Source organism: Pagrus major, chromosome 5, assembly GCF_040436345.1.
Source record: "Pagrus major chromosome 5, Pma_NU_1.0".
In the NCBI taxonomy this organism is placed as follows: domain Eukaryota; kingdom Metazoa; phylum Chordata; class Actinopteri; order Spariformes; family Sparidae; genus Pagrus; species Pagrus major.
Window position 1 is genome coordinate 93,549 of NC_133219.1, and position 27,567 is coordinate 121,115.

The 27,567-nt window shown below is 40.8% G+C and overlaps 1 protein-coding gene across 1 annotated transcript in view; it reads left to right on the forward strand.

Moving 5' to 3' along the window:
• The first annotated feature begins 5,694 nt into the window (after nt 1-5,694).
• arid3c (AT rich interactive domain 3C (BRIGHT-like)) overlaps nt 5,695-27,567 on the forward strand; it is a 101,390-nt gene continuing 79,517 nt past the window's right edge. Inside the window, exon 1 of the mRNA XM_073467173.1 lies at nt 5,695-6,231. Coding sequence (XP_073323274.1) covers nt 5,695-6,231 — 537 coding nt within the window. The remainder of the gene's footprint in view (nt 6,232-27,567) is intronic.

A 27,567-nucleotide genomic window follows, 5' to 3' on the forward strand; every position in this document is an offset into this window, starting at 1 on the left:
TGCCTACATTATCCACAATGCCACTTAGCCCCCAAATCTTACTCAGCACCCACAAATACAAAGATTTCCTGTTTAAATCAGCCTCTTGGGTAACAACAACAACACACAGAGCTGTTCCAGAGAGTTATTCTGATCAGCCACTAGATAGCATTGTTCTACAACACACTGTGTCAGCCCTCTAAATGGTATACCTATTTATACTCCAGGGCTGCTCGAAATTTGGTTACATTCCTGCTTTAAACTAGCTATGGACCGTTTATGTAGAGGAATACATTGGCTTATTCTTTTAGAAAGTAAAATAATTATTTATTATCATTTTAAAATGGGATTTTTCAGCAGTTATTAGGCATGCCATGAAATATGTTATATTTTTGACAGTAAGTTTATGCAGTAATTGATTGTCAAAACAACACATTTCTTCTTCATCAGCTGCGTACATACAGTCTTATAAGTAGACTTTGCTTATGCTAAAACTTACAACACACCTGTATAGGGACTTGCATATGCCTATAGCAAATTGATGACATGAATAGTTAATTCTATAATTAACTAGGAAACTGGACAGTGTAATGCTGGACTGACAACCTATGACCATCTCTGATGTCCCAGTGGCAGGATTAGTGACTTTTTTTTTTTAGAGATTATTTATTAGAGACTTTTTGTAACCTCTAGAATCTGACTCCCCACCAGCGCAAAACCACTCTCTGGTGTCCCAGCAGAGATGGGGACTCGACTTGGACTTGAGCTGCACTTAAATCGCCACACACAACAACACCATGGTGGGCAGACCAGCAGCTGCTGTGCTATTCACATACACATATCATATTTGGCTATAAAGACTTCACATAAGGCCCAAACAAAAGATTTGCCAAATACAACTTCTGTGGAATCATAATAAAGTACACTGGATTGACCACGTCAAACTTTAACAGGCACTTGAGGACACACCATGATGGGTCAGTTAGTCAGCTGTGAAAGTTGAAGTTAGCACCCATGGACGATTACTTGTTGCACTAAGGAAAATATCATATGCAATACTTATTTTGGATAAATAGTGAAAAGCCTACCCACCTATGGTCTCGGCCTAACTTGACGAATTCAGGTATCATAAAAAAATCAATCATTTAGGTAATTTATTAAAAATGAAAGCACACACACACACACACACACACACACACACACAAACAAGAACAGAAACAAAAATCAACAATCATTAGCAAACTACCACTTCTACCCATCCCTCCCAACCCCACCCCCGTCACCCAGGAATCCTATAACCAATACAAACCAAAAGCAATCAAATACAAAGGAAATATATATATATATATATATATATATATGTGAAATGACCAAAGAGTGTACATATAATAATAGTTGTCCAAATCTAGTCCCCTCTAATTTCCTACCCCAAAATGATATGATTTTGCAATGAGAAGAGGAAGACTACAACATTTTTCTGAGACTAAAAGACAACTGAAACTGAAATGAAAGACAAATATTTGGTAATGTGTACTTGAAGAAGAGAGAGGTATTGTCACTAAAAGCATAGATGACAAATCTGTACAAATATATGTACAATTATTAGTAGTATTCATACATTTGTAGTAGTTACTCACAAAGTGGCTGAAATGGGTCTTTTGCAAGTCACTAAAAAATATACAAAGCATACATTTTAACCAGCAAGATACACTGAACAAAAATATAAACGCAACACTTTTGTTTTATGCTCCCATTTTTCATGAGCTGAACTCAAAGATCTAAATCATTTTCTATATACACAGAAGACCATTTCTCTCAAATATTGTTCACAAATCTGTCTAAATCTGTGTTAGTGAGCACTTCTCCTTTGCCGAGATAATCCATCCCACCTCACAGGTGTGGCATATCAAGATGCTGATTAGACAGCATGAATATTGCACAGGTGTGCCTTAGGCTGGCCACAATAAAAGGCCACTCTGAAATGTGCAGTTTTGCTTTATTGGGGGGGGGTCAGAAAACCAGTCAGTATCTGGTGTGACCACCATTTGCCCACCAGAGCTGTTGCCCGTGAATTGAATGTTCATTTCTTTACCATAAGCCGTCTCCAAAGGCGTTTCAGACAATTTGGCAGTGCATCCAACCGGCCTCACAACCGCAGACCACGTGTAACCACACCAGCCCAGGACCTCCACATCCAGCATGTCAGGGAAGCTCATCTGCATGCTCGTCGTCCTCATCGGGATCTCGACCTGACTGCAGTTCGTCATCGTAACCGACTTGAGTGGGCAAATGCTCACATTCGATGGCATCTGGCACGTTGGAGAGGTGTTCTCTTCATGGATGAATCCCGGTTTTCACTGTTCAGGGCAGATGGCAGACAGCGTGTGTGGCGTCGTGTGGGTGAGCGGTTTGCTGATGTCAACGTTGTGGATGGAGTGGCCCATGGTGGCGGTGGGGTTATGGTATGGGCAGGCGTATGTTATGGACAGGTGCATTTTATTGATGGCATTGTGAATGCACAGAGATACAGTGACGAGATCCTGAGGCCCATTGTTGTGCCATTCATCCACGACCATCACCTCATGTTGCAGCATGATAATGCACGGCCCCATGTTGCAAGGATCTGTACACAATTCCTGGAAGCTGAAAACATCCCAGTTCTTGCATGGCCAGCATACTCACCGGACATGTCACCCATTGAGCATGTTTGGGATGCTCTGGATCGGCGTATACGACAGCGTGTTCCAGTTCCTGCCAATATCCAGCAACTTCGCACAGCCATTGAAGAGGAGTGGACCAACATTCCACAGGCCACAATCAACAACCTGATCAAATCTATGCGGCAAATGGTGGTCACACCAGATACTGACTGGTTTTCTGAACCCCTCAGACCCCCCCAATAAAGCAAAACTGCACATTTCAGAGTGGCCTTTTATTGTGGCCAGCCTAAGGCACACCTGTGCAATATTCATGCTGTCTAATCAGCATCTTGATATGCCACACCTGTGAGGTGGGATGGATTGTCTCGGCAAAGGAGAAGTGCTCACTAACACAGATTTAGACAGATTTGTGAACAATATTTGAGAGAAATGGTCTTCTGTGTATATAGAAAATGTTTTAGATCTTTGAGTTCAGCTCATGAAAAATGGGAGCAAAAACAAAAATGTTGCGTTTATATTTTTGTTCAGTGTATCTTGCTGGTTAAAATGTATGCTTTGTATATTGGATATTTCTTTATATATTGGATAGCAAGGGCAAACATGCCTGGATACAAATTTCACACCTGAAGTTATTAAATAATAATAACAACAACAACAACAACAACAATAATAATAATAATTATTATTATTATTATAATAAAATGAATCTCACACAGGTTCCTCAATCTGGGGTGAATCCGTGAGTAACCAACTATTCTGTGAGAGGGTTTTTCTTGTTGTATTTTGAGCATAGATTGTCAAACAAGTGCTGACCCTGCTGATGTTAATTGATTTGCTTCAGCCAAATGATATATCCTTCATCACAGTAAGCCTTAATTGTAGGGTCCCTGTGGTAAATGGCAGCCAATTGCAGGGTTGACAGAAATTATGTTTACACTCTGGTACAGACATATGGTGTAATAGTTCTTCACTTAAAACAGCATTTTATGAAGTGTACATATGATTTAGCAACTGCTTTGCTTTTGATACCATCATGGTCAAAATATACAAAAATACAAAAAATGCAATTTTTTTCCCCTAGTTTTGCTTTTAGAATGGTATTCCTGGCTTTAATTTTACAGAGCTGTAAAGGTGGAGCCTATATGTTTTAAGGATGGACCTTGCAGCAGTAAACTTGGCCGTAGTAGGCTAATTCTCTGGCTGTGTGACTATCAATAAAGGACAGGTATAATTTTTCGCTCCATTTGTAAGTGGTAATGAAATGTACCATGATGGGTTGCGCTTCTGTGCCCTTCGAGGTCAAGATTGTGTTAGTGAAAATACAGGTGAAAGTTAAGTTATAAAACAAGGTCATAAACTGAGCATAATTGTGGATCTGAGCCATTGTGAAACAGATTTGAGAAAATGGAGGTTGTGGACAAGTTGAGCCAAAGGCTCATCACACACACACACACACACGCACACACACACACACACACACACACACACACACACACACACACACACACACACACACACACACACACTCACACACACTTTTCAGTCTATGTTGATGTAATAAACACCTACCTGTTGACTGATGTTAAGTTTAAGCCACACACAAATATGCTATACATAAATGCACATTCAGACATACATTCTGTCTGTAATTAACACACAAAGATTACAGTTTAAAGAGCACGTTTTACAAGCGCACACAAACATATGGTTTTACTTAAACCTATGAGTCTTTGCCTTAGTTAAATTGATGCCATTAATAAAGTTTTAAAAATATATCAGAATTGTTTGATTTTTTGTTATTTATATTTCAGTATTTAACGGTGGCTGTTTACCCCTAGAGGGCTCAATTTACCTGGACCCGGCCCATGCTCATCTTACCCCCACCTCGGGCCGAGTTGTGCCATACAGTAGGACTACTTTCTTTTTGATTGGTCGTTGTTCTGAAATCATCATAATTAGATAACTCATTTTAATTTCCATGTGTACACAACAACCTGAGGTATAACTATAATTTGAAACAAATTTGGAGTAAAATTGTCACATGTGAAAAGTGGCTAATCTTACCCCTTTTTCCCCTATATATTTAGATGGTATTAGAATATAAAATGACATGTACCAAGATAACTTTATCAATATTCCTGCCATATTATCATGTAATAATGATGTAGCTTTACAGAAATTAGAAATCCTTTAAAAAAACAGGTTTCCATGGTTCATGGCAGTTGCATTCAAACAACACTGAGAAAATAATGATGCAATCATTCAATTCAACTTTGAATTGCTTAATAATCAAATTAGTGAAGTCGCATCAACTTCATTACAGCCTATGAGCAGACAGTCATATCTACCATATCTCAGTGTTCAGTCGATGCTGCCCTGTAGCCTATTTCTCAGTATTGACGTATTGTTTGCAGATGGAACAGGAGGGCTGATCGCTGCCTCCCGGGGTCATTTTCACTACAGTTGCCACCATTCACCGTGAACACAAGTAGGCTTCAAGTATTGAGCCAACTATCAAGACCTGCATGTCTGGATGTTGAATGCGGAGCGTTGCCAGGAAAAGAACATTCTGTAATCCCGTATTTCGTCGCAGCCCACGGAGAGAAGCATGGTTGATAACACAAGTATTGCACCTAAATCTTTGGTAAGCATTCAGACCTTACTTCAGTTGGATTATTAGGGAATTCTACAGTTTATGTTGACTTAATTTTTTTTTTTTTTTAGTAGCCTGGTTGGATAGTTTAACAGTGTTTTAATGTAAATGGTAATGAGAAATATTTAACAAGTTGTCTTCTTTATATTCACTTAAAAATCCAAAGTGTGTGTGTGTGTGTGTGTGTGTGTGTGTGTGTGTGTGTGTGTGTGTGTGTGTGTGTGTGTGTGATGAAGCTAATGATCGATGTGTTTTATTTTTGGTAAAGTTCCGGTGCTAATCATAAAACGGCCATCTCTTGTTCCCTCGCAGCAAGGCTCATCCACCAGGAGCCTTCCGCTCCAAGCCTCCTCCCATAACGCGTTCACCAGCGCACAGTCCCACCAGCCCGGCAGCGGCGGCATGAAGCTAGAGGTGGTCATGGAGAACCTGCAACGGCAGCAGGCAGCGCGTCTGGCTCTGGAGGAGAAAGTTAGGCAGGCGGAGACACAGAAAGACCTCCGCTCCATGGTGGAGTCCCATATACACCAACAAGCTCTGGCTTTTCGCCACTACCAGGCGGCGATGCGAGGTGCCCTGAACGCCGAAGTTGCCAACTTGTCCGCCGGAGTGACGCTCCCACACATGGAGGCACTTAGAGCCGACGATGACGGAGACTCCCGACCGGACAGCGACGGTAAGGAGCGGGATGAGGAGGAAGATGGCATAGATGAACATGAGATCATTAATGAACAAGAGAAGGGCGAAGTCGGGTCGATCCACAACCAGCAGCGGCAGTCATCGCTCCAGGAAGCCTGCCTGCCTCCACACAGCGCCCCGATGCAGCTCATGGCCAGAGTACCGGAGGCCTTCGGACCGGCCCGCCGCGCAGAGTCTCCGTCGGCGCATCACCAGTCCCACCAGCACCACGAGTGGACCTACGAGGAGCAGTTCAGACAGGTAACCCTGACCTACTTCACACTTCCCCTTTAGTAAAAGTTCTCAGTCAAGGGTTTCTCGTTCATAGGTCCATCCCGCCGAACGGTGCCATTTGTTCAAAATTAAACTTAATTTTTAATCTTTTTTCAACACTGTATCTAATAACTAACTTAAGTATTCAAAACAGGATTGGTCAATATCATGCAACACTATTTCATTTTTTACAAGTTTTCTAAATCGAAGATGGTGGCATTTTTCTCAGTCCTGTTACACATGTGTTAAAGACCATGTTTAAAAACTGATTCTTTTTCCTTCCCCTCAATAATTCTTTACTTTAAAGAAATAGTTGGTTACATGTTCAAATAATTGATGTATGATATCTGGGACTAAAAATCAATTTGTAAACATGCAAGTTGTAGGCTATTATTATTATTATTTAAGGCAAAACCACTTTTTTGAACCCTAAGTTTATCAATATTTTTAGCAAACCTTTTATTAAACGATTATATAAATGATGAACTAAACATTCCTGAAAGAAATGTCATTAATCCTTGTGCTTTTTTAGAAAATAAAAAACCCAATTTAGTAGGCTAACAGTACTGCACACTGGGTGACACGAATAAACACTGGGTAACAGGAATGAACTTGAGCTACAACAATTAGTTAATAAAGCTATTAGCTAATTGTACAAATATTTATTGATACTATTTTGATAATTTCATTTAATTTTTACGTCTTCTTTTCTTTTCATTTTTCAAGCAAAAATGTCATTTGCTGGTTCCAGCTTCTACAATGTAAGGATCTGCTGCTTTTCCTTGTCATTCAATAGCATAGATTTGTTCCCTGTCTAGTTGCCTATCTTTGCAACATTAAACATCACAAGGTTCACAATATTAACATACTTGATATTGCTGTATTGCATATTGTGAAGGAAAGAAAATAAGGTTCTTCTTATGTCTTTTAGGTCAATGAGCACACAACAAATATAGCCTACTTTCAGAAGTGTAGCCGAAAGCTTTACCTAAGTTTATCTAATAAAGTTGCTGTGTGAAAAGTTTAAAGTTTGTCAGCCTGTCAGTTTCTGTTGAACTGAGATTATAATAAGTTAAAATGAGTGAAACGTCAATTTATAATATTGTAACTAATAGTTAAATTATTGGATAATTATTTAATTTACCAATGCTTTATAGATCTGTTGATTATTAAAGAACAACTCTGGAGTTGCCAGATGGTGAAAGACCCCTTTGACAACCAATTACCTTCTGAAAAAGACACCAGAACAAATGTTTGCATTTTATTCTGGCGATTGGGCTGGTAAACTAGTATTATTATTATTATTATTATTATTATTATTATTATTATTATTATTATCATTATTATTATTATTATCATTATTATTATTATTGTTATCATCATCATCATTGGTAGGTTACAAACATTTAATTACGGCATTGTTATCAGCTCGTGTATTTACTCAGTTATAAACCATTGATGAGAACACATTTTGTCAGGCTATTCAAAAGGGTTTGATGTGTGTCTGTCCTTGCTATTTTGTAATAATATGGTTTCAGAAGTGAGTAATCTATAAATAAATGTTTAATTAGATCATGATAAATGGATTTTGGATCAAACACTTTCAAATTAACCAATACCAAAGTAACCCTTTATAAAGGGTTCCTCATTTAAAATTTCTTTAGTGTGTATATGTTTTATTGCACTGAACATTTGCTAAAGACATTTCTTCTAAACAGCACCTCTGTTTTGTTGGCAGCTAGTTAATGGCAGTAAGTTACTTGATTGATACAGATGTCTTTATATTTCCAGCCTGCAACAGGCAGATCTATACTCTCTGAGCGATTGTGGATGCACTATGTCATCTTTTATTTATGATGAATCATTTACAGATTTTCCTAAATGTGATGTGTACATTAGTGACTGCATTAGCGCTGCACATTCAAGTGCTTTAATGCATGGGAATGCATTTTAAATAGGGGCTGAAACCAATTGCCTCAATATAGAGACAGTTAACGTGTGGAGGATGGTGAGACCAGCCAGCCAGAGAATGCTCGCATCCAATTTGTCGTTTTCTCTACACATCTATAAATTATTAACTGCATTTTTAGAATATTTTTGTCATGGTTATATGAATAATGTTCATAGTCATTTAAGTGGATAGCTTTCTTGACATTTACCATCACAGGATATGACGGAAATGTCCTTGCTGAAGTCATTAGATCTTATGAACAACGGAAAAGATTCAGCAGTTGGATTAAAAATCTATACACCTATAACTGTCATCACAAAGTATTTAATTTTTTGTTATTTTTCATCAAGAAAAGTTTCATGTGGCCATGTAAAATCAGGCTATACACTTACACTTACATATATCTATATTTATCTATATCTATATATATATATATGTATATATATATATATATATATATATATATATATATATATATATATATATATATATATATATACATGTACATATATATATTTATACCTAAACCTAACCACAAGGGGGAGAACGGATTTCCATACTACTCCATACATAACAGTTTCATACGCTTTAAGAATAGTGTGATGTTCTAGATACTAGTGCAGCGACTGATTGTGTCTTATCTTTTTTTTTAAAATACCCAGTTTCAATTTCAATCAATTTCAGCTTCAGTTTAACTTTAATTCAGACAGTTAGGTCCATATCAGTATAAAAAGATTTAGATTTGCATTTTCCATTTAAATCAGTTCAAATCTTTCAAGACTGGTGTGTGCAGGTAAAAAGAATACAGAGATGCAGGCAGGGGTCAAAACCAGAAGACAGCCGTCCAACACTGGCAAATTAATCCTAAAAGGAGCAAGGAAGAATCAAGTGTCTAAAAAACTAGTAAAAGGTCAAACAGGCATGACAGGCAGGCAAAACAGGTTCTGTAGTACAGGTATAAATAGGATAAACAGAAAAAGAAGAAGACTGGTATAAATGGTGTGGCTGATGAGGGAAAGTCCTTTCCTAACCACTTTTCTTTGATGTCACAAGGTCAAGGACAGATGTGACGAAGAATTAATTTAATAACAACACTACTGTGCTAAGAGAATCCAACTGACTTACTCAAGGCTATGTAATTATGCCATGGCGGATGTTATTGACACATTCTTACCATTTATTCATGCATGCTATGTAAACATGACAACCAGATTAAAAATACTATTTGATTAAGACTGCTCAGGGGGCTTATCACCCCCTACAACAAGGCATTAGAACAGATAAAAAAGTGATACTTCATCATAAAGCCTAATGTTACTCTACAATGTGGTTTATCAGTGAAGTGTATGAATATGCTGCAGACTGGAATCATTGTTAACAGTGACAGACAAACAAACAGATCTGGTTCATATGCTTGTCTCCTCTTTGAAACACCTGTATCCTCACTGTACTGCATTAAACTATGATGAACTGGTTGTGGGTCACATTGTTAGCACACATCCTGGCACTGTCTCTCCCACTTCATCTTCCTGCATTTTTCATGCATTAGTTCTGGCGTTGTTGACTGTCGTATAGAGTTTTGCTATTTTACAGCATGTCTACTGTTGTGTAAAACATTCTCAACCTAGAATTGTATGATCGATGAAAATAGTTTTTGAATGTACAGAGCTAGGTAGACAAATGTATTTCACAGGAATCTGCCTACTGTACATATCATTCTTAAGTTTCAACCATGTTGAATTAGATGTTGACTTGATTTTGCTTTTAGGTTGTTAGGGCTGATACAGTGTGAATGTCTAAAGTGACAAGTTGATGTTTTTTTGTGAATGGCTGAATGGTGTACTGATTTTTTGCTACCGCAGGGATTTGGAGCACAGCTATAGGATTTTGCAAGAGCCCATGTATTAATAGAAGTTTTTACATGATATTTTTCTTCTAATCTATAACAAACAAATAGCCTTTGCCCTCATAGTGAAATACATAAGTTCCCATCTATTCCCATGGCTGGGAACTCTGTTGTGATGTGGGGTTCCTTTGTTTCATGGGATGACATATTTTTGTTGCTAACCCGGAAGTTAGCATTGCCCTGGTTGCCATGTCAAAAAGCCAAGGTAAATTTTTTCACCACGGGCCTGCGCTATATGGCTAAAAATCAAAATAGTCATTCATCGGCCGATATTGATAATTCTTAATTTCAATGAATCTTTTATCATTTATAAAGACCAGGCAAAAAACACACAAATAATATCACACAAATAAATAAAAATACTGTCATACTGGCAAGTTGACCTGCTCTATTTAATTAAAAATTTCGTCTCCGCCAGCACTCATTCTCACTCTGGTTTTAATGGGTTGTGCGTGTGTTTGTCTCATAATTGGTTTGTTAAACACTTGGCCAGCTGCGGAGGCTGGAGCAGCAGATTGTGAGTCATAGTTGCCCTGGTGGTAACGTCGACCAGTTTGACTGTTGCAGATGTAGTGTCTCTTGGCTCGTAGGTAGAGCAGAGAGGCCGGGTGGTGGGGCAGTGGCAGGCAGAGTTGACCTGTCCACTCTACCTAACGGGTTTGGACACACTTCTACAGCGAAGAGTGGCTCCGAAAGATGGGTGACACAGAGAGGAGCAGGAGAAGAACCGTGACAGATGCTGTAGGGGTCGGTGTGTTTGTCGGCACAGCTGCGGCTTGTAGGCCTGTGTGAGTTAATTGCTTTACAGGGGGTGGATGGCTGGTCTTGTGAGAACTGCGGGCCATAGTAATGCCTCTGACATGAGTTTAGGACATCCCATAGTCTGAAGAAAGACATTGCTTTGTATTCTGGTGGTATAGCAGCCGATACTTCTGTATCTTTAGCTAGACGGTAGCAGGTTGAACAGACTGTGGCTGGCGTGGATGTTGTCTTTGAGTATCCTTTGGGCACTGTGCAGACACCTCACTTAACCGATATCGCTGATACTCGGTAGATGGGTACTGGTGATATTCTGTGTGTTTTAATCACCCGCTGCCGAGCCTTCCTGTCCTGGGAAGTGCACAAATCATGCCACTTTGTGATGTTTCCAGTGGAAATGCTTTCTATTGCTTCTCTTTAAAAATTGACAAGAACTTGGCAAGGGAATTTAGCGCCCTTTAGTTTCCTTAAGAAGCAAAGCCTTTTCTGTGTTTTTTTTTTTGAGCAGGGTGACAATGTGTGGACCATGATAGATTCTCTGTGATGTAGATTCCCAGACCTAAAACACCTCAGCTCCACTGATGTCCCCCCCACCCCCTTTTTTTTCTCCTAAGATCAATAATCAGCTCTTTGGTTTTGTTGACACTGAGCAGTCAATTGTTCACTGTGCATCACTCTGTAATGGTAAATGGACTTGCATTTCTATAGAGCTTTTCAAGTCTACTGACTGCTTTACCACACTTGTCACATTTACACACACATTCATACACTGATGCAAGAGGCTGCCATGCAAGGTGCCGTCTGCTCATCAGGAGCAATTTGGGGTTCAGTATTTTGCTCAAGGATACCTCGACATGCAGCCAGGGGAGCCAGGGATTCAAACCAGTGACCTTCCGATTACTGGACGACCCAGTCTACCTCCTGAGCTACAGTTGTTATGTGATGAATCAGCTTTATTGGTTAGCTTTTAAGTGTGTATAAACAAATTTGTCTCCAGTTAAATTTGCTCTCAATGTACAGAGAGTAGTTTTCAAACATTAAATCTAAAAAAAGAAAATAAATCATTGAAAAATAAGACTGATATGTACAAGAAAAAAAATAGTGCAATTGTAAGGAGTGCAGAATCTTCAGCAGTATTTACATTAAAACAGTATTAATATTAAAAACAGTGGCAGAATTTATTACAGTGTTTCTTTTCTGACACTAACTGACTGTTAAGTGTTCATCAGAGTGACAGCCTGGGGGGAGAAACTGTCTCTGTGTCTTGTCGTTTTGGCGTACAGTGCTCTATATCACCTTTCAGAGGGGAGGAGCTTGAACAGTTTGTGTCCGGGGTGTGAGGAATCTGCAGAAATGTTACCTGCCCATTTCCTGACCCTGGACGGGTCCCGTAATGGTCCCGTATGGAAGGCAGGTTGGCTCCAATTATCTTTCCTGCAGACCTGATTGTCCGTTGCAGTCTGTTCCTTCCTGTTTGGTTGCAGGTCCGAATCAGACAGTGATGGAAGTGCAGAGAACAGACTGTATGATCCCGATGTAGAAGTGGATCAGGTGCTCCTGAGGGAAGTTGAACTTCTTGAGCTGTCGTGGGAAGTGCAACCTCTGCTGGGCCTTTTTTCCAGACAGTGTCTGTGGGAGGACCAGTTCAGGTCCTGGAAGATCATGGTTCCCAGAAACCTGAAGCTGTCCACAGTAGACACCTTGGTGATGATGGTGGTGTCATCACAATAGAGTTGAATCCGTGGCTGGTGAGGGTCCAGACTGGCTGGAATGTTGCTTTTAATGTTTTAGAACCAGTTTCTCAAGGCACCTGATTAAGATTGTGATAAGTGCCACGGGGCGGTAGTCATTAAAATTAGACAGTCTGCTTTGTGAGTGATATGCTCAAAATGTCAGTAATAAAGTCAGCTAGCTTCACACCCAAAAGCCAAACCAAGGGACTCCTTTTTTATTGTGCGTACCTGCACTCTGTAGCCGTCCTGGAGAGTGACACATACACATTCACATCCGGAGCCAGATTCTGGTCAACTTTTGCAGAGGAGCAATAGAAAGCATCCTGACTTGAAACATCACAAACTGGCATGGTTCTTGCACAGCCTAGGACAGGACAGCTCTACAGCGGAAGATTAAAACCGCCCAGAACATCACTGGTACCCATCTATAGAGCATCAGAGACATCGGTGAAGTGAGATGTCTGCACAGAGCCCAAATGATACTAAAAGACAACACTCACCCTAGCCACAGTCTGTTCACCCTGCTGCCATCTGGCAAAAGATACAGAAGTGTCCGCTGCCATGCCACCTTTCTTTCCCTCTTGTATCCCACTCCCCCACTTTCTGTTGTTCAGTGAGAGAATTGAGCTCTAGCTTGTCCTGCCAGGATTTTAAATCTGGGCTAGAATGGTGTTAGGGCCATTCTCGTACACATGTGCAGGTGCTCATTGGTGAGCCTGGAACAATATTTAGTTTTAATTGTGTTCATTGTGGAGAAAGCTGCCTTGCAGCTATATGTGGAGCCAAACATAGTCAATATGTACAGGGTTACTTTCCTCAGACCTGGGAAAGCTGTCTCAGAGACCATTTGGAGCCAGAAAGGGTCAGTTCTTCCAAACTGCTCTTTCAGGGCCACATCTGCTTGGAGATCAAACAGTTGCATCTGGAGAGGCCCAGCATTTGCCCACTTGAAGTGCTGTGTGACTTCCTTTGAGAACCCACTGACATCTGTGATGAGAAATGGGTTCTGAATGAACATGGTAAGCTGCTGTCCGAAGCTGAAGCTGTCAAAACGTTTCCCTGAACCTGTTCCTGCACTTCTGGGAAGTGTGTACAGTCTCCCTGCAGGTCTTCCTTGAACACTTCAAGTTTCCTCTGAAAGGAGCGGACAGCTGTCATCAGTTCACAAATTGAATTGTCCTTGGTGTGAAGTGATATCAACCAAAAAGGCCACATTATCCATCTTTTTCTCATCTTCATAGAAAACTCTGTTGCCTTCTGACTTCTCAGCTCTGCCAAGAAAGCTGCTACTTCCCTTCTGATGGATCAAAAGCGCTCCAACACCCTGCCTTCACTGAGCCATTTCACATTGTTGTGCAGCAAAAGATCATCAGCGTTTGCATCAACTTCTCTGAGGAATTCCCTGAGCATGCGTTGCTGATAGGAAGAGGATGCCCTGAGAAAATTGATCATTTTCATCATTGTCAGCATGCTCATCTGACAGGGTGGATCACAGGACAGATTGATGAATTATACAGTGCGAGATGAGCTCAGGATTGTCCGCTTTCATTCTTGCTACAGCTCCTTTCTCTCTCCCTATCATGGCAGGAGCTCCATCTGTGGTTATTGAAACCACTTTTTTTGACTCTATTCCTCGCTTTGTTAACATCTCCTTAATGGCCAGGTAGATGTCCTCTCCCCTTGTACTGGTCTGAAGGGGAGTTACACCTAACAGGTCTTCACAGAACTCTTTCTTGTCTAAAATGTTGAAGAACCTTACATAAATTAACAGCTGAGCATTATCAGAGGGGGAAGGGAATCAAGGCTGCGAAAGTCACCTTTGCAAAGAAAATCCAGGGACAGCTCTGCGACACAGGAAACACCAGGCAGATGTGGCAGGGAGTCCAGGATTACAAGTCCAGGCAGGGGGTCAACGACGATGATGCTTCTCTTCCAGACAGGCTCAACAACTTCTTTGCACGCTTCGAAGCACCAAACCCGACAACCAGAGGGTGGGCTGGTCCTTCTCTACCATCTATTGGGCCAGCCCTGACCATCAACGCAGCAGACACACGCAGGGCCCTAACCAGGGTCAACCCACAGAAAGCGGGAGGCCTGGATAACATCCCAGGACGTGTGCTCAGAACCTGCGCTAGTGAGCTAGCAGATGTCCTGACTGACATCTTCAACATCTCCCTCAGTCAGGCCATCGTCCCCAGATGCTTCAAAACATCCACTATAATACCAGTAGCAAAGAAATCAGTTGTATCCTGTCTGAACGACTACGCCCCGTCGCACTGACTCAAATTGTAATGAAGTGTTTTGAGCGGCTTGTCAAACCACACATGACAGCCAGCCTCCCTGCATCACATGACCCACACCAGTTTGCTTATAGTCCCAACCGCTCCACAGAGGATGCAATATCCACCACTTTGCACTCAGTCATCACCCATCTGGACCAGAAAGACACCTATGCCAGAATCCTGTACATTGATTTCAGCTCAGCATTTAATACCATTATCCCCCAGAGACTAATGGAGAAACTCCTCCTACTCGGCCTGAACACACACGCAGAACATGCGCTGTGCGTAGGGCCCCACGATCCATGGGGGCCCCCATTTTGCGCAAGGGGATGCATTCTCTGCAAATGCGCAAAGGATGCGCATCGCTGCTGTGAGGCGCACATAGAGCACCAAGTCAGCCTGAGGCAGGAGAGAAAAAAAAAAGAGTAATCTGACACCGCACGCGTTGCCGCAATGATTGACAGCATGCAGCATCTGACCAATCAGCGATCAGATGCGCCGACAGGCAGTTGGATGCAGGTGGAGAAATGGCCTACAAACGGCAATATGAATTGGGAGCAAGCAAAAGAAAGAAAAAGTCAAAACTAGAGGAGGCTCGTGCTTCACTTGAAGGTGGGTATGTTGGTGAAATAAAAAAGAAAAACTTTGTGGCATAAACACCCCAGCTGCTAGCCTGCTAATCATGAGACAGAAGAGAGGATAATTCTGTCTAGATGTGGACTGGAGATTAAATTTTCCAGCGGCCCTGATTATCATTTATTGAATGTCTTGTTAACTACATATACATTCACCTCTGTTGAAAAAGGAGTGGTTAATTGACTAGTTGGTGGTCGTATGTTGGCTCAGGTTTATAGCCTATCAATCTATGCTATCAATAGAAGTTTGGGGCTATTTTTATGGAGGTAAAATGACACGGAGCCAGCGCCCAGTACGTCACAAGGGCCATCAAGCACCATGTCTACTGAAGCAGCCTGCATCTGTAAAAGGCTTGTTCCATTGTTGAAAGAGGCTGTTTAAGCTGAAACACACCTCTCTCCCCATCAGCATCCTCAGGACCTTCTATAGTGGTGTGGTGGAGAGCGTTCTGACATATTGTATCTCGACACGGTACTCCAGCTGCAGTATGTCAGACAAAAAAGCCCTGCAGAGAGTAGTTAGAGGAGCTGAGAGCGTCATCGGAGTTTCCCTCCCCTCTGTCCAAGAACTTTTCCTAAGCCGCTGCAGGAGCAGGGCACTGAACATCGTCAGGGACCCCTTCCACCCTCTCCACACATTCTTTGAACTGCTCCCATCAGGAAAACGGTCCTGGAGTCTAAAAGGTCGAACAAACAGACTAATCAACAGCTTCCTTCCACAAGCTGGTAGATTGTTGAACTGCTGATCTGGAGCATGCGCACTACTGCACTTCATGAGCCTTAGTCATAGTTTTAGTTTTAAATTATTATAGTAATATATTGTGTGTATTTATTGTGTTCGTGTTATGGGATCCCGGAGAAACGCAATCTCATTTTTGCTGCACTACTTTTGTAGGTACAGCTAAATGACAATAAAGCTTTGATTGATTGATTGATTGATAATTATCGATGTTTCACTCACCACTTGTTATCCCTGTTGTAGTTTAGTTTAGTCCTTTAATGGAATCCACTGCCCCCCAGGCTAGTAGTGCTAGCAGTAGTGACTTGAGATCGATTAACTATCATTGTTGTTGATTGATAAAAAATAATAATCACAATTGCTATATTAAGTTCCAAAATGCAAATATTACTATATGTTTTTGTTTTTGTAACACCTGTGTCAGAACTTGGTGGTTCATATTAGTTACTTTCTTTTTTTTGTTGGTTAGTGGTAACCATGAGTGAAATAGGTGGTACATTACTTGAGTCCAACTGTTTTTCTCCTCAACTCTTACTGGGGTAGGTGATACCACAAAATTTAGTTTTGATCCAATACCAAGTAATTCAAGGCCAATATCGCAGATACTTTTTATAATGAAAACACAGGACAGTTTTTGAAGGCAAATAATGTTTGTTAATGTAATGTGAAAATGCATACATACAAAAAAGGTTATTATATATAATAACTGTAATTATAATTATGATATAATATAATTTTCTATTCAAAAGGTCCTATTTGTAAGAAAAGCTAATTTTTGAGTCTCATTCCAAACTCGTCAAATAATGACGCTCTGGGTTTCCCAACTCGTCAAAAACGCTTTGGGATGGCGGAAATGGAGAAATCAACTTTTCTTATAAAAAGCACCTTCAAAAAGGTTACTATATTCAGCCATTTTCATATTTCAGGTTTGACATATTGTAGAAGTTGTGGAAAACAGGAGGCGAACAACTGCTCTCTTTGACTGTGCTTCTCAGCCGTTTATTAACAAACAAGAACTTAAACATCGGGAAACTGCAAACACACATAGCCCTTCCCAACCCTGCGTTGTCATGGTTACACACTGACACTTACTAGGGGGCCGTGCCCAACAGTCAATTGTCAGTGAAACTACCCAGATTATGGTGAATTATGTCTGTCCAGTCCGCTACATACGTCCCCCCAGAATTCACCCTAACAGAAATAAAATGACAACATCAATGTGTTGGAGGGCGGATGCCCGACTGTAACGGCTCCGCAGAACAGGAGCAGAGGCTGGGGTTCCCGCCGGGGAAACCGTTGGAGTCTTGCAGCTTTGTGGGGTGTGCGGGTGGGCGCCCCCTCTGTGGGGGCTGAGCCAGCCCCACAGGTCGGTCTAAGTCCAGGTGAGCTGGTCTGAGTCTATTGAAACGTACTCCAGCAAAGTGTTTGTCCCCAGTCCCTAGTACACGTAACGGTCCATCGTAGGGAGGTTGCAGGGGTCCACGGTGGGCATTGTGGCGGATGAAAACATACTCAGCTGCCTGCAGGCTTATGGGGACATGAGACTGAGGGAGACCGTGTTGTGAAGTGGGGATGGGTGTGAAGGCTTTGGCATTGTCCAGGAGCGAGGTCCGTTGATGCATTGCCGACCAAGGACCCGCCTAGGCTGTCCATAGAACAGTTCAGCAGATGAGGACTGAAGGTCCTCTTTAGGTGCGGTTTGTAGGCCTAACATGACCCACGGGAGCCTGTTGACCCAGCTGCTGTCTGTGAGGCTGGCCTGCAAAGCGGCCTTCATGGGTCTACGCAGGAGTCAGCCCAGGCCCTGACGTCCTTCTTGAGACTGTGCTATGCAAAATTAGCCGCCACCAGTATTTGAGAAGGTTTCCTGCCTGGGTGAGAGAAGCCATCGTACATCCTCGAAAGCTTGCCGTTTCCACCCGGCAGGGATGATGGGCCGTGGCTGACCTGTGGAAACCGTGGACCAGTCCACGGCATGCTTCAGGGCTTTGCTTTTCAGAGCTTCATAAAGGGGCTGCATGAGTTGGGCAGCCTTGGGGATGAAGCGGTGGTAAAAGTACACCATGCCAAGGGGCTCCTGCATTGACTGTGACCGGGCGTGGAAAGTTCATGATGGCGTCCGCCTTCAACGGGAGGGGGACGGCCCTGTCTTTGGTGACGCGGTGTCCGAGGTAGTCGATGATGGACAGCCCAAACTGGCACTTGGCCGGGTTGAAAGAGTCTGGAGACGTGTTCTGCTCTGGATGTACTGGCAATAGGCCTGTCACGATAACAAATTTTGCTGGACGATAAATTGTCCTAGAAATTATTGCGATAAACGATAATATTGTCGCTTTGAGACCATTATTCAACTAATATAATGATAATGGCAAAATAATGCAAGTACACCCTTTCAAAGATCAATAAACCTTTATTTCTAAAGAATATTTAACATTGGAATGTGAAGAAGACATTTTAAATATCCAAAATAAATAAAGATGGAGGCTGTGGCCAAAGCAATTGAGCCATGGCCAGCCACGGTTCCTTACTGCAGCAACAATGTTAGCACCATTGTCTGTAGTGATGCGGAGGCGTGACGGTACACGTCATGATGATGACGTATGTGTTTTTTTTCAAGGTGTTTCCCCGGTGTCCTCCTGTTAATCTAAACATGTACCAGCTGTCTGTTTATAATCATATGGATGCTGTTATAATGTGTTGTAATTGAGATCCTGACACACCAAACATCCTGGAAAGTGACAAAGTTACGTTTTTCTATCATTTACATAATTACATAATCGCCATCAGTAAACTGGACGCTGTCTGACTCTGTCACTCTCGGGGTTCACTAAGTTCACTGAGTCTTGTCGGGAGGGCTGACCGTCACCATGACAACAGTAACTGACCGTCGCGCGACAAACACTTGGTGAGTTAAAGTTTTTTGCCGGGGACAGACGCTGTTTTTCGGGCAGAAATGTGACGAAGAGTCAGTCAGACCGACAGGCTGACAAACACTTGGTGAGTTAAAGTTTTTTGCCGGGGACAGACGCTGTTTTTCGGGCAGAAATGTGACGAAGAGTCGGTCAGACCGACAGGCTGACAGACACTTCTCCACGAATAACTGCGGTATTTTGTTCCTCACATAAGTTGCCAAAGACACAACCAGTTACTACGTTCCTGTTGTTTGGTCCTGTAACGTTGCTTTGTGGGACATTTATTTTTATTTTGTTGAGTGAAGGATCTGTAGAGTTATCAGACACCAATACCATCAGATCAACACGCCCTCGCTCCGTGCCGCCGGCTCGGTTCGCCTCTGGTACTACCTCCGGAGGCGCAGCGAAATTTCACCCCTCACCGCATTTGAAACGTTCACACAAAGGCGGATGCGGAGAATTGGCGCAGTATCCCCGCATGCAAACGGCTGCGTGAATGGGGCTAGTGACTGACACGAGGAAAACAAACAAGCATGCAAATGTAAATTATCGAGGCCGGCAAAATTATCAAGCTCATTTTAATTTATCGTACGATTAATTGATTTATTGATTATCGTGACAGGCCTAACTGGCAATGAGGAAATTGTTCAGGTAGACGAAGATGAAGAGCAGGTCCTGCAACACCGAGTCCATGAGGCGCTGGAAGGTTTGCACTGCGTTCTTAAGGCCGAATGGCATGGCAACAGTTCAATATATTATTTTTTCAGTTTCATTAAAACAATTCATTTAGATAATAATTTCCAATGGGCTCAGTGTGGGGAAAGTTGCACTTATTTATTCACAATTTACATCCTTTTAGACCCAAAGTTGTGAGGTTGGCCATACTTTAAGAAAAATATTGTTTCTGTTGGTGCAAGAAGGATTATAGCAACTGAAAGACAATCAACAATATAAACCAGAGATCATGGTTACCAACCTTTGAAACACTATTAAGTTTGGAACAAATGTCTTATTCCACATATACTGCCTCTCATGAAATTTGGAATCAGGTTAATGTGTGATATTATTTGCCCTGATTAAACAAACACAAGCACCAATACTGATCGGCATATTTTATCCTGATATAAGTCTTGAATGCTGGTTAATTTAAATCTAAATAATATAAGTATTGACTGACATTTTAACAATGCAATCTTCAATACAATAGGTACATAATATATGTACTAGACTTGAATGAATGTATACAGTATATATTAATATACTTGCCCATGTAGTGTATGTTTTTATAAATGTATGTGTATATATATATATATATATATATATATATATATATATATACACACACACACACACACATACATTAAGGGCATTTAGCAGAGTAACTTACAGTAATTCATACATACATACATACACTGATGGCGGTGGCTACCAGCACATCAGGAGCAGTTTGGGCTTCAGTATCTTGCCCAAAGACACCTAAGGATACACATGCAGACCAGGGGAATCGAACCAGCAACCTTCCGATAACAAGACACTGGCTCTACCCCTGAGTCACAGCCGCCCCTTAACAGTTTAGATGGCCAGGAATCAAAGCTTTGTCAAATGCTTGGAAGACCGTTGGGCTTTCCACTACAGTAGTAAAGACTGCAGATAAAGAACTGTGATAACACTTTCACACCACAACACAAATACTGTCAAATGGACGAAAGGCTCTGCGATGGCTGGGAATCTAACACAGGTCAACTGCTTGAAGGCAGCTATGCTCACCACTATACCACCATCGCTGTTATATACATATATATATAATGTATATACATATATATATAGCATTGTTGTATAGCTTTGTCCCAATTCTGAACCATTATTTCAACAAATTTAACACCAATCAGAAATGCTTTTATTCTTGCTTGTCAAGACATGTCATCTTTAATAATATTTCACTATTAACATTTAGCATTAACGAGTAAGATAAGCTCATTGTCACGGTGTCTAAAAGATGGTGACCTTGTTTATTTACTTTCCAGCATTGCCTCTCACAAATTAGTTAACCAATGTAGCGTGAAATTAACACTCAACGGACTCAAAACACCACAGCACTGTCTTCTGCTGAGCTGCAAAAAGATGCTCTGATGCTTATAGCTGACCTTTTAATCTGCTTTATTATCTACTGTACCATTACTGACCTTGCTAACATTAACAAGCATATGTCATATAAGCATGAGTGACATGGCAGGTGTCAGGGTCAGGGTTAATGTTTTATTGAAAGTGAAAATAATATGATCAATGTTTATAAACTTCAGTTGCGGTTCCTCATATGGGCATTATGGGCAGCCGCCCAGGGCGCAGAAAAAAAAAAGCGAGCGGACAGTCGCCCACGGTAACCGGCTCTGTAGCAGCCGCTCTGGGCTTATCTCATCTCGGCAGATCGCCCCTCCAGTGCCAACTCACCCTACTGGTGAGGGGGAGCGGTGAAGCAGGGGATTCAGAATCAGAATCAGAATTTCTTTATTAGTCCTGCAAACGGGGAAATTTGTGCGTCACAGCAGCCAAAGGACTGTTCAATATAACAATAAACAATAATAATAGTACAAAATAAACAATATAATAAAAAGGTAAGAAATAGAATCGTATATACATAATATGTAGAACTATAACAGTGTAATTATAAACAGTGTGGGCAGTGTACTGTTATTAATAAATAATTAATATGAGTATGAAAATTGCCCAGTTAATGCAAACCCAGGGAGTGCTGCTGAAGGTGAGGTTCGCCCAGGGCGTCATGCAAGCTAGGACCGCCACTGATAAACTTTGTAGTATATGTTTCACTCACAAACCAGTTAGCAACTTACCATGAAGACATCACTTGACTTTGCTCCATTTTCACTGTTTTCTGCATTGTATAGTCTGTAAAATAAAATTCTCATATCAGTGCATATTGGAAAACATATACGTCATTATCAATATGTCTGTAATAGGCCCATTTAAGGACCATAAAATCTGGCCTTAAAACTGGCTGAACCAATGAATCGGCTGGACACTAGTTTTCGCCGCAGCATAGCCTCAACTCACATTATCTAGGGGTCTCCGTCCCTTGTCAAATGCATGGAGTGGACTCCATCTGTCTTCGACACACTGCCCAGTACATACATTTTCTCTGGTGCAAAAATCTAGGATACAGGCCAGTACATCCCTGCAATTATTGAACTCCACCCATTTGCTCACTCAGTCTTTGTCTATGTGGGAACGAACGATATAAACAGTCCTTCAAACTCCAACATGATATGGAACTTATTGCTGTAACTATTGACTACTATTGCTGCCAAACAATGTGTAATATTAGGATGGTTATTCTCAAGTAACCTACTTGCAATTTTCTGTCTTTGTCTTAAATTTTACTCACTATTCCAAATTATTTTACTACATTTGCATCTAATCTCTTCAAAAAACTCACTAGTTTTCATGATATTTTTACTTGCTTTTCTTCAATTTTATATGATAACTATTTAAAGTGACTATGAGGAACTTGAAAATGTTGAAATGTTTATGAAACAGTCTTGTGATTCCTCTGATGATTATAAATGACCTGTAACAGCAAAGGAGACCGTCAGCGAAAAGACTGCTATTTTTCTATAGTTATTTTAATGCCTGTGCTCAAGTCCAATCACATATATCACATATGCAATCACATATAAATACATGACCTCATCACGAACTAAGCAGCTGCTTTTTACATATTAAATAAATTAAACAAGTGACATAAATGAATGAATGAATGAATAATTCAAGACAAGATGATTCTGATTTCATGATCAATATACCTGTCTACAACTGCTGTGTCTGCCAGCATTTGAGTCATGCGCATTAACTAGACACCTCGCGTGCATAGACAATTCGTGCGCATAGACACTGCATCAAGTTCAATCGTCTTATTTGAGTCAGTTGGAAGAGATGGTAATGTTAAGCCAATGTCAATGTTAATGTTAAGCCAAGTCAAACAAGTCATTAAACTGATTTACTTGTTTACAACAAATGCAATCTCTGCTGTTGTATTTTGTTATTTTTCAATTCAAGTTCAGTAAACCACACTTAGTGCTTCACTTTGAATATGAAAGTTTAAAATAAATTTGTGATTTTAGTACCCTCTAAGGTTAAAAGGTGACTGGTTTAGTGTAAATAACAACTATATTAATACAGGGGTCTACCAAGCCCAGGGGGCCAGAGGTCTAGAGGGGCCAGGAGCCCCAAAACATTTGTGGCATGTGAGCAAAGATGGATTACTGAATGAGCCTACCGGACCCAAGAGGTCAAGGGGCCCTAAAGCCCAAGTCGTTGCGTGAAGTCACTACTTCAATAAGTCAAAAAGCAAAAGGCTATGAACCTGAAAGAATTTAGGCATTGCCCTTCTCCAGCTGGCCATCCCAAAAATGCACCAGAATACAGGAAATCACATCTACCAAATTCAGAATTTTCTGGGGGAGGACCCCCAGACCCCCCTTCCCCCATTTGTATTAATAAATACACAATTTATTAAGAGGCTTAGTCTCAGTAGAGGAAAAAAGATTTTCAAAATAACAAACCCCCTCTGCCTTTTCACTAAATGTGTTTTCTGACATTGCAGGCTGTTGAGCTCACAGTGGAACTGTACATTTATTTTGTTATCATTACCTAATCTGCAATGCTTCCACACCCCAAGTTTATGAACCATTATCATATAATTACACAATCTGCAGATGTACAATGGTCGTAGAAAAGTGTTTGAAACAGTACACTTAGTGTATTCATGTGCTGTTGGAAAAATTAATTCCCAACTGGCAAAGTTCCCATGAACACCGCCTTGAGTCGCCATCATTTTGGTACATGTGATTTATATCTATATAGTATAATATATATATTATATATTATACTATATAGATATAAATCTCCTTATTTCAAAAACAATTCACTATTGTACATACTTTTTCTGAAATTAGGCCCCATGGTGATCCACCCGAAAGGGTAGTACTTCATATATAATGTCAAAGTTGGAAAATGTGTACCAAAATTATGGCTTTATTCACGTATTGCATGCATATAGTTATTGCTCACATGCAATTTGTAATATGGTATTAAGTTGTTTTAGTTGTTGTGTAGAAAGAGTGACCTAGTTAGAAAAGTTATTTATTAGCATTAACCCGACAACTGCTTTACCTGACAACAAGTCAGCAATATTTTATTGGTTTTAGGGAATGTACTGGAGGCAGAAGGCAAGCCTTTGTCACATCTACAATCATCAAGAACCTCAGTTCCCTCGATGATGATAGACACGTTGGCAGGGGTTGGGCCTTGTGTGCTGCACTTCCACAAGGAAACAGATCTTTAGGACATACTCAGCATAGTCCTCTTTGACGGTTTCTTTGTAGACATCCTGTCAACACATGAATCAGTGCTCAGCTTCAATGTACTGTACATGTTTCTTTAAGGTTCCTGAATACGCAAGAGGTTATTCACTTGGTTCAGAAGGCCATTTAAATCAGTCTACACATACAATAATCCAACAGAAATAAGGTGCTCAGAACAGGACAATGGTTAAATATTGGCTAAAAAACAAAAAAAAAATACCAATTGACTTTCCTGACTGTTTCCCTTTATGCAGATAAGGAGACATTATTACATGGGGAATTTGTATTCAAATGTTTTTTGTCCACCTATGACTGAAGGCAGCTATAAAAACTTGTAAAAGATCTGCTTTGTTCCAAGACGGAAGTAAAAACAGACAAGTATACTTAATTCAGTGTATCAGAAATTAGGTGCCTTTAAGCATTACAGGCACACATCTTTCCACTGAAAAACAAGTTCTGAATTAGAATTTTTAAAAATTAAATAGAGAAATGAATGAATAAATACAATACAATAACATGTTTGCTTTTATCATTTCAGGGATATTGAATGTCAATTTAATTAACCTAAAGCTCCAACATTTGTTAAACTCAAAGGACTTTTTTTCACAAGTTACTCACCTGTGGAAATATTTGTCTATTTAAGTTTAGATTATTAAATGAAAGAATAGACATGTTTAACATGGACAAATCATTGGAAAATGTAAAAATACATGGTAGTCTTTGATTAGTATCTCTGCAGGCTCTCCAAGGAACTCCATCAAGCAGCAGATGAATTTTCTTGGAGGAGGACTCCCAACCTTCCCACCACATGCATGCATCTAAGTCTTCCACACCTAGGGAAAACAGTTATATTTAACAAGATCAGCTGTATCATAAGTACCTATAATTTGAACACAAACAAGGTCAATAAAAAAACAGCAGTAAACTATGAACATTAGCCTACATTAGCAGGGAATTGGCATTAATAGCCAATGACGTCACAGCCAAAAACAAAGTTCCCATTTGCACTGGTTCACCACAGACACCTGGAAGACAGATCTCATCCCATCATCTGGGAGAGGACACATAATATACAGTACCACATTATCATTTAAGTCACTGTGTGTTAGTATATAAAAAATAGTCAAAAAGGATAAATATATTAATTACAAATATTGTAATATTTATATAATATATGTATATTGTAGTACTGTAGAAGTATTTCAATACATTATCCAGATAAACAAATACATAAAAATGACATAAAATAATGTACAGTAAGTTAAACTTGGTATAAAAGGCACTAATCCAAGTCACAGTCTATTGAAATGGATATTTCAAGACAGAGTGGTTGACATGTTTGTTTCCCAAGTGTTTTTTTTTTCCTGGTGCTGATACTGCAGTCTCTTGCAGTTTACACAGGAACAAACGAGCACGACAATTTTGATGCGCATTACACACACTGTTGTGTCAATTAATTGAGAGGCAGTGTTTCCCTGAATAGAAAAGAACTTTGCCTTTAGCCCACCACAAGATAATGGTATGGAGACACTGTGGGACACACTTAGTGCCCCCCTAGTGTTCAAATTATGAACAAAATACAATAAACAAAATAACAAATGTTAATAATAATCAAAGAGTGTAATGGCTTCTACTCTCCGCCCCCTAATTGTGTAAAATAGACACAATTACAAAATATATCTCCAAAGAAAACATTAACAAAATAATACATATTCTTAATCATATGCATATATGCTTCTTTGAACAGTCCCTTTGTTTGTTTTGGGTTTTTTTTTTAATCTTCTCTGTTGCCTCCAGTAGCAAACAGACATTGGTGACAGGCCTTTTCCAGCATACTGTCCTTTGTTTGAAGGCATACAGTGCACATTTGGCCTTTGTCATCGCGTCTAGCCTCCAAAACTTTGCTCATCATCCAGGAGCTTCCTTGGAGCTGTAGCATCTGCAATGATGACAATGTCTCCAGGAGTGAGGTTTCTTCTGGCTCTGGACCATTTTTGTCTCTCCTGCATCACAATTTAGTATTCAGATATCCAACGCTGCCAAAAGAGGTCAGCAATATACTGCACTTGCCTCCATCTCCTCTTGACGTGTAGATCTCTTTGCTCAAAGAGTCCTGGTGGCAAAACTGGTTTTCCTTTTAAAGCTATAGTTGGTAATGTTGGAAAGCTAGCAAGATTTGAAAGTGGCACCTCCTCTAAGCACCACCCCCTCCTCCCCCTCCCATCAGTCCTCCTTCAAAAGCCATGCCCCCACAAACTTGAACGCGCATCTGACAGTAGGAGTCAGCAGAGGAGAGCCGAGTATTTCAGCACATTTTGGACATCAACCAAACTACTTCATGTACCACCAGATGCGTCGAGTACAAACGCTCAATGCTCCGTGCAGGAAACACAGATCCTATAAGTTAGATAAGCAGTATGTACCGACGACCTGTAACGTTACTGGCTTACACCGACAGAGAAGCTAATGTTAGCATTGGGCTAATACGAGCTACAAAAGTAGCTAAGTTGGCTAACGTTACATATTTCATGAAAATAACAAATCCCCCCGAAGCAAAACAAATAATTACCTGTCCAACAGAAAGACAGCAACCTCTGCATCACTTCTTAGGCCCTTCAGCCTCCTCAGTTGTCTCCACTGTTCAAAAGCTGAACCGATATTGACTCTGGCTTTCACTCTGGCTTTATCCAAAGCCTTTTTCGTTGCAGCCTTTTCTGCCTCCGGCTTTCTTTTCGTAGCCCATTTAGTGGGGCGAGCCGTTACAAGTAACTACTTCTAGATACTTCTAGTAACTACTGGAAGTGCTACTTCTGGCTGCATTTTCTCTGCATTGTTCTCTCCTGCTAACTCGGTATTGAGTGTGCTGAATATTTCCGGAAACGGTGACACGTGATGAGTGCACGCAGGGAGGAGGGAGGGACAGAGGGGGGCGTGGGCAGGACGAGACATGAGGCATATGATTGGTTCTTTCCACTCGGACCGAGAGGCAGGGATTGGTCAGAGTTTTTACAGGCCTACAGCTGCCACAG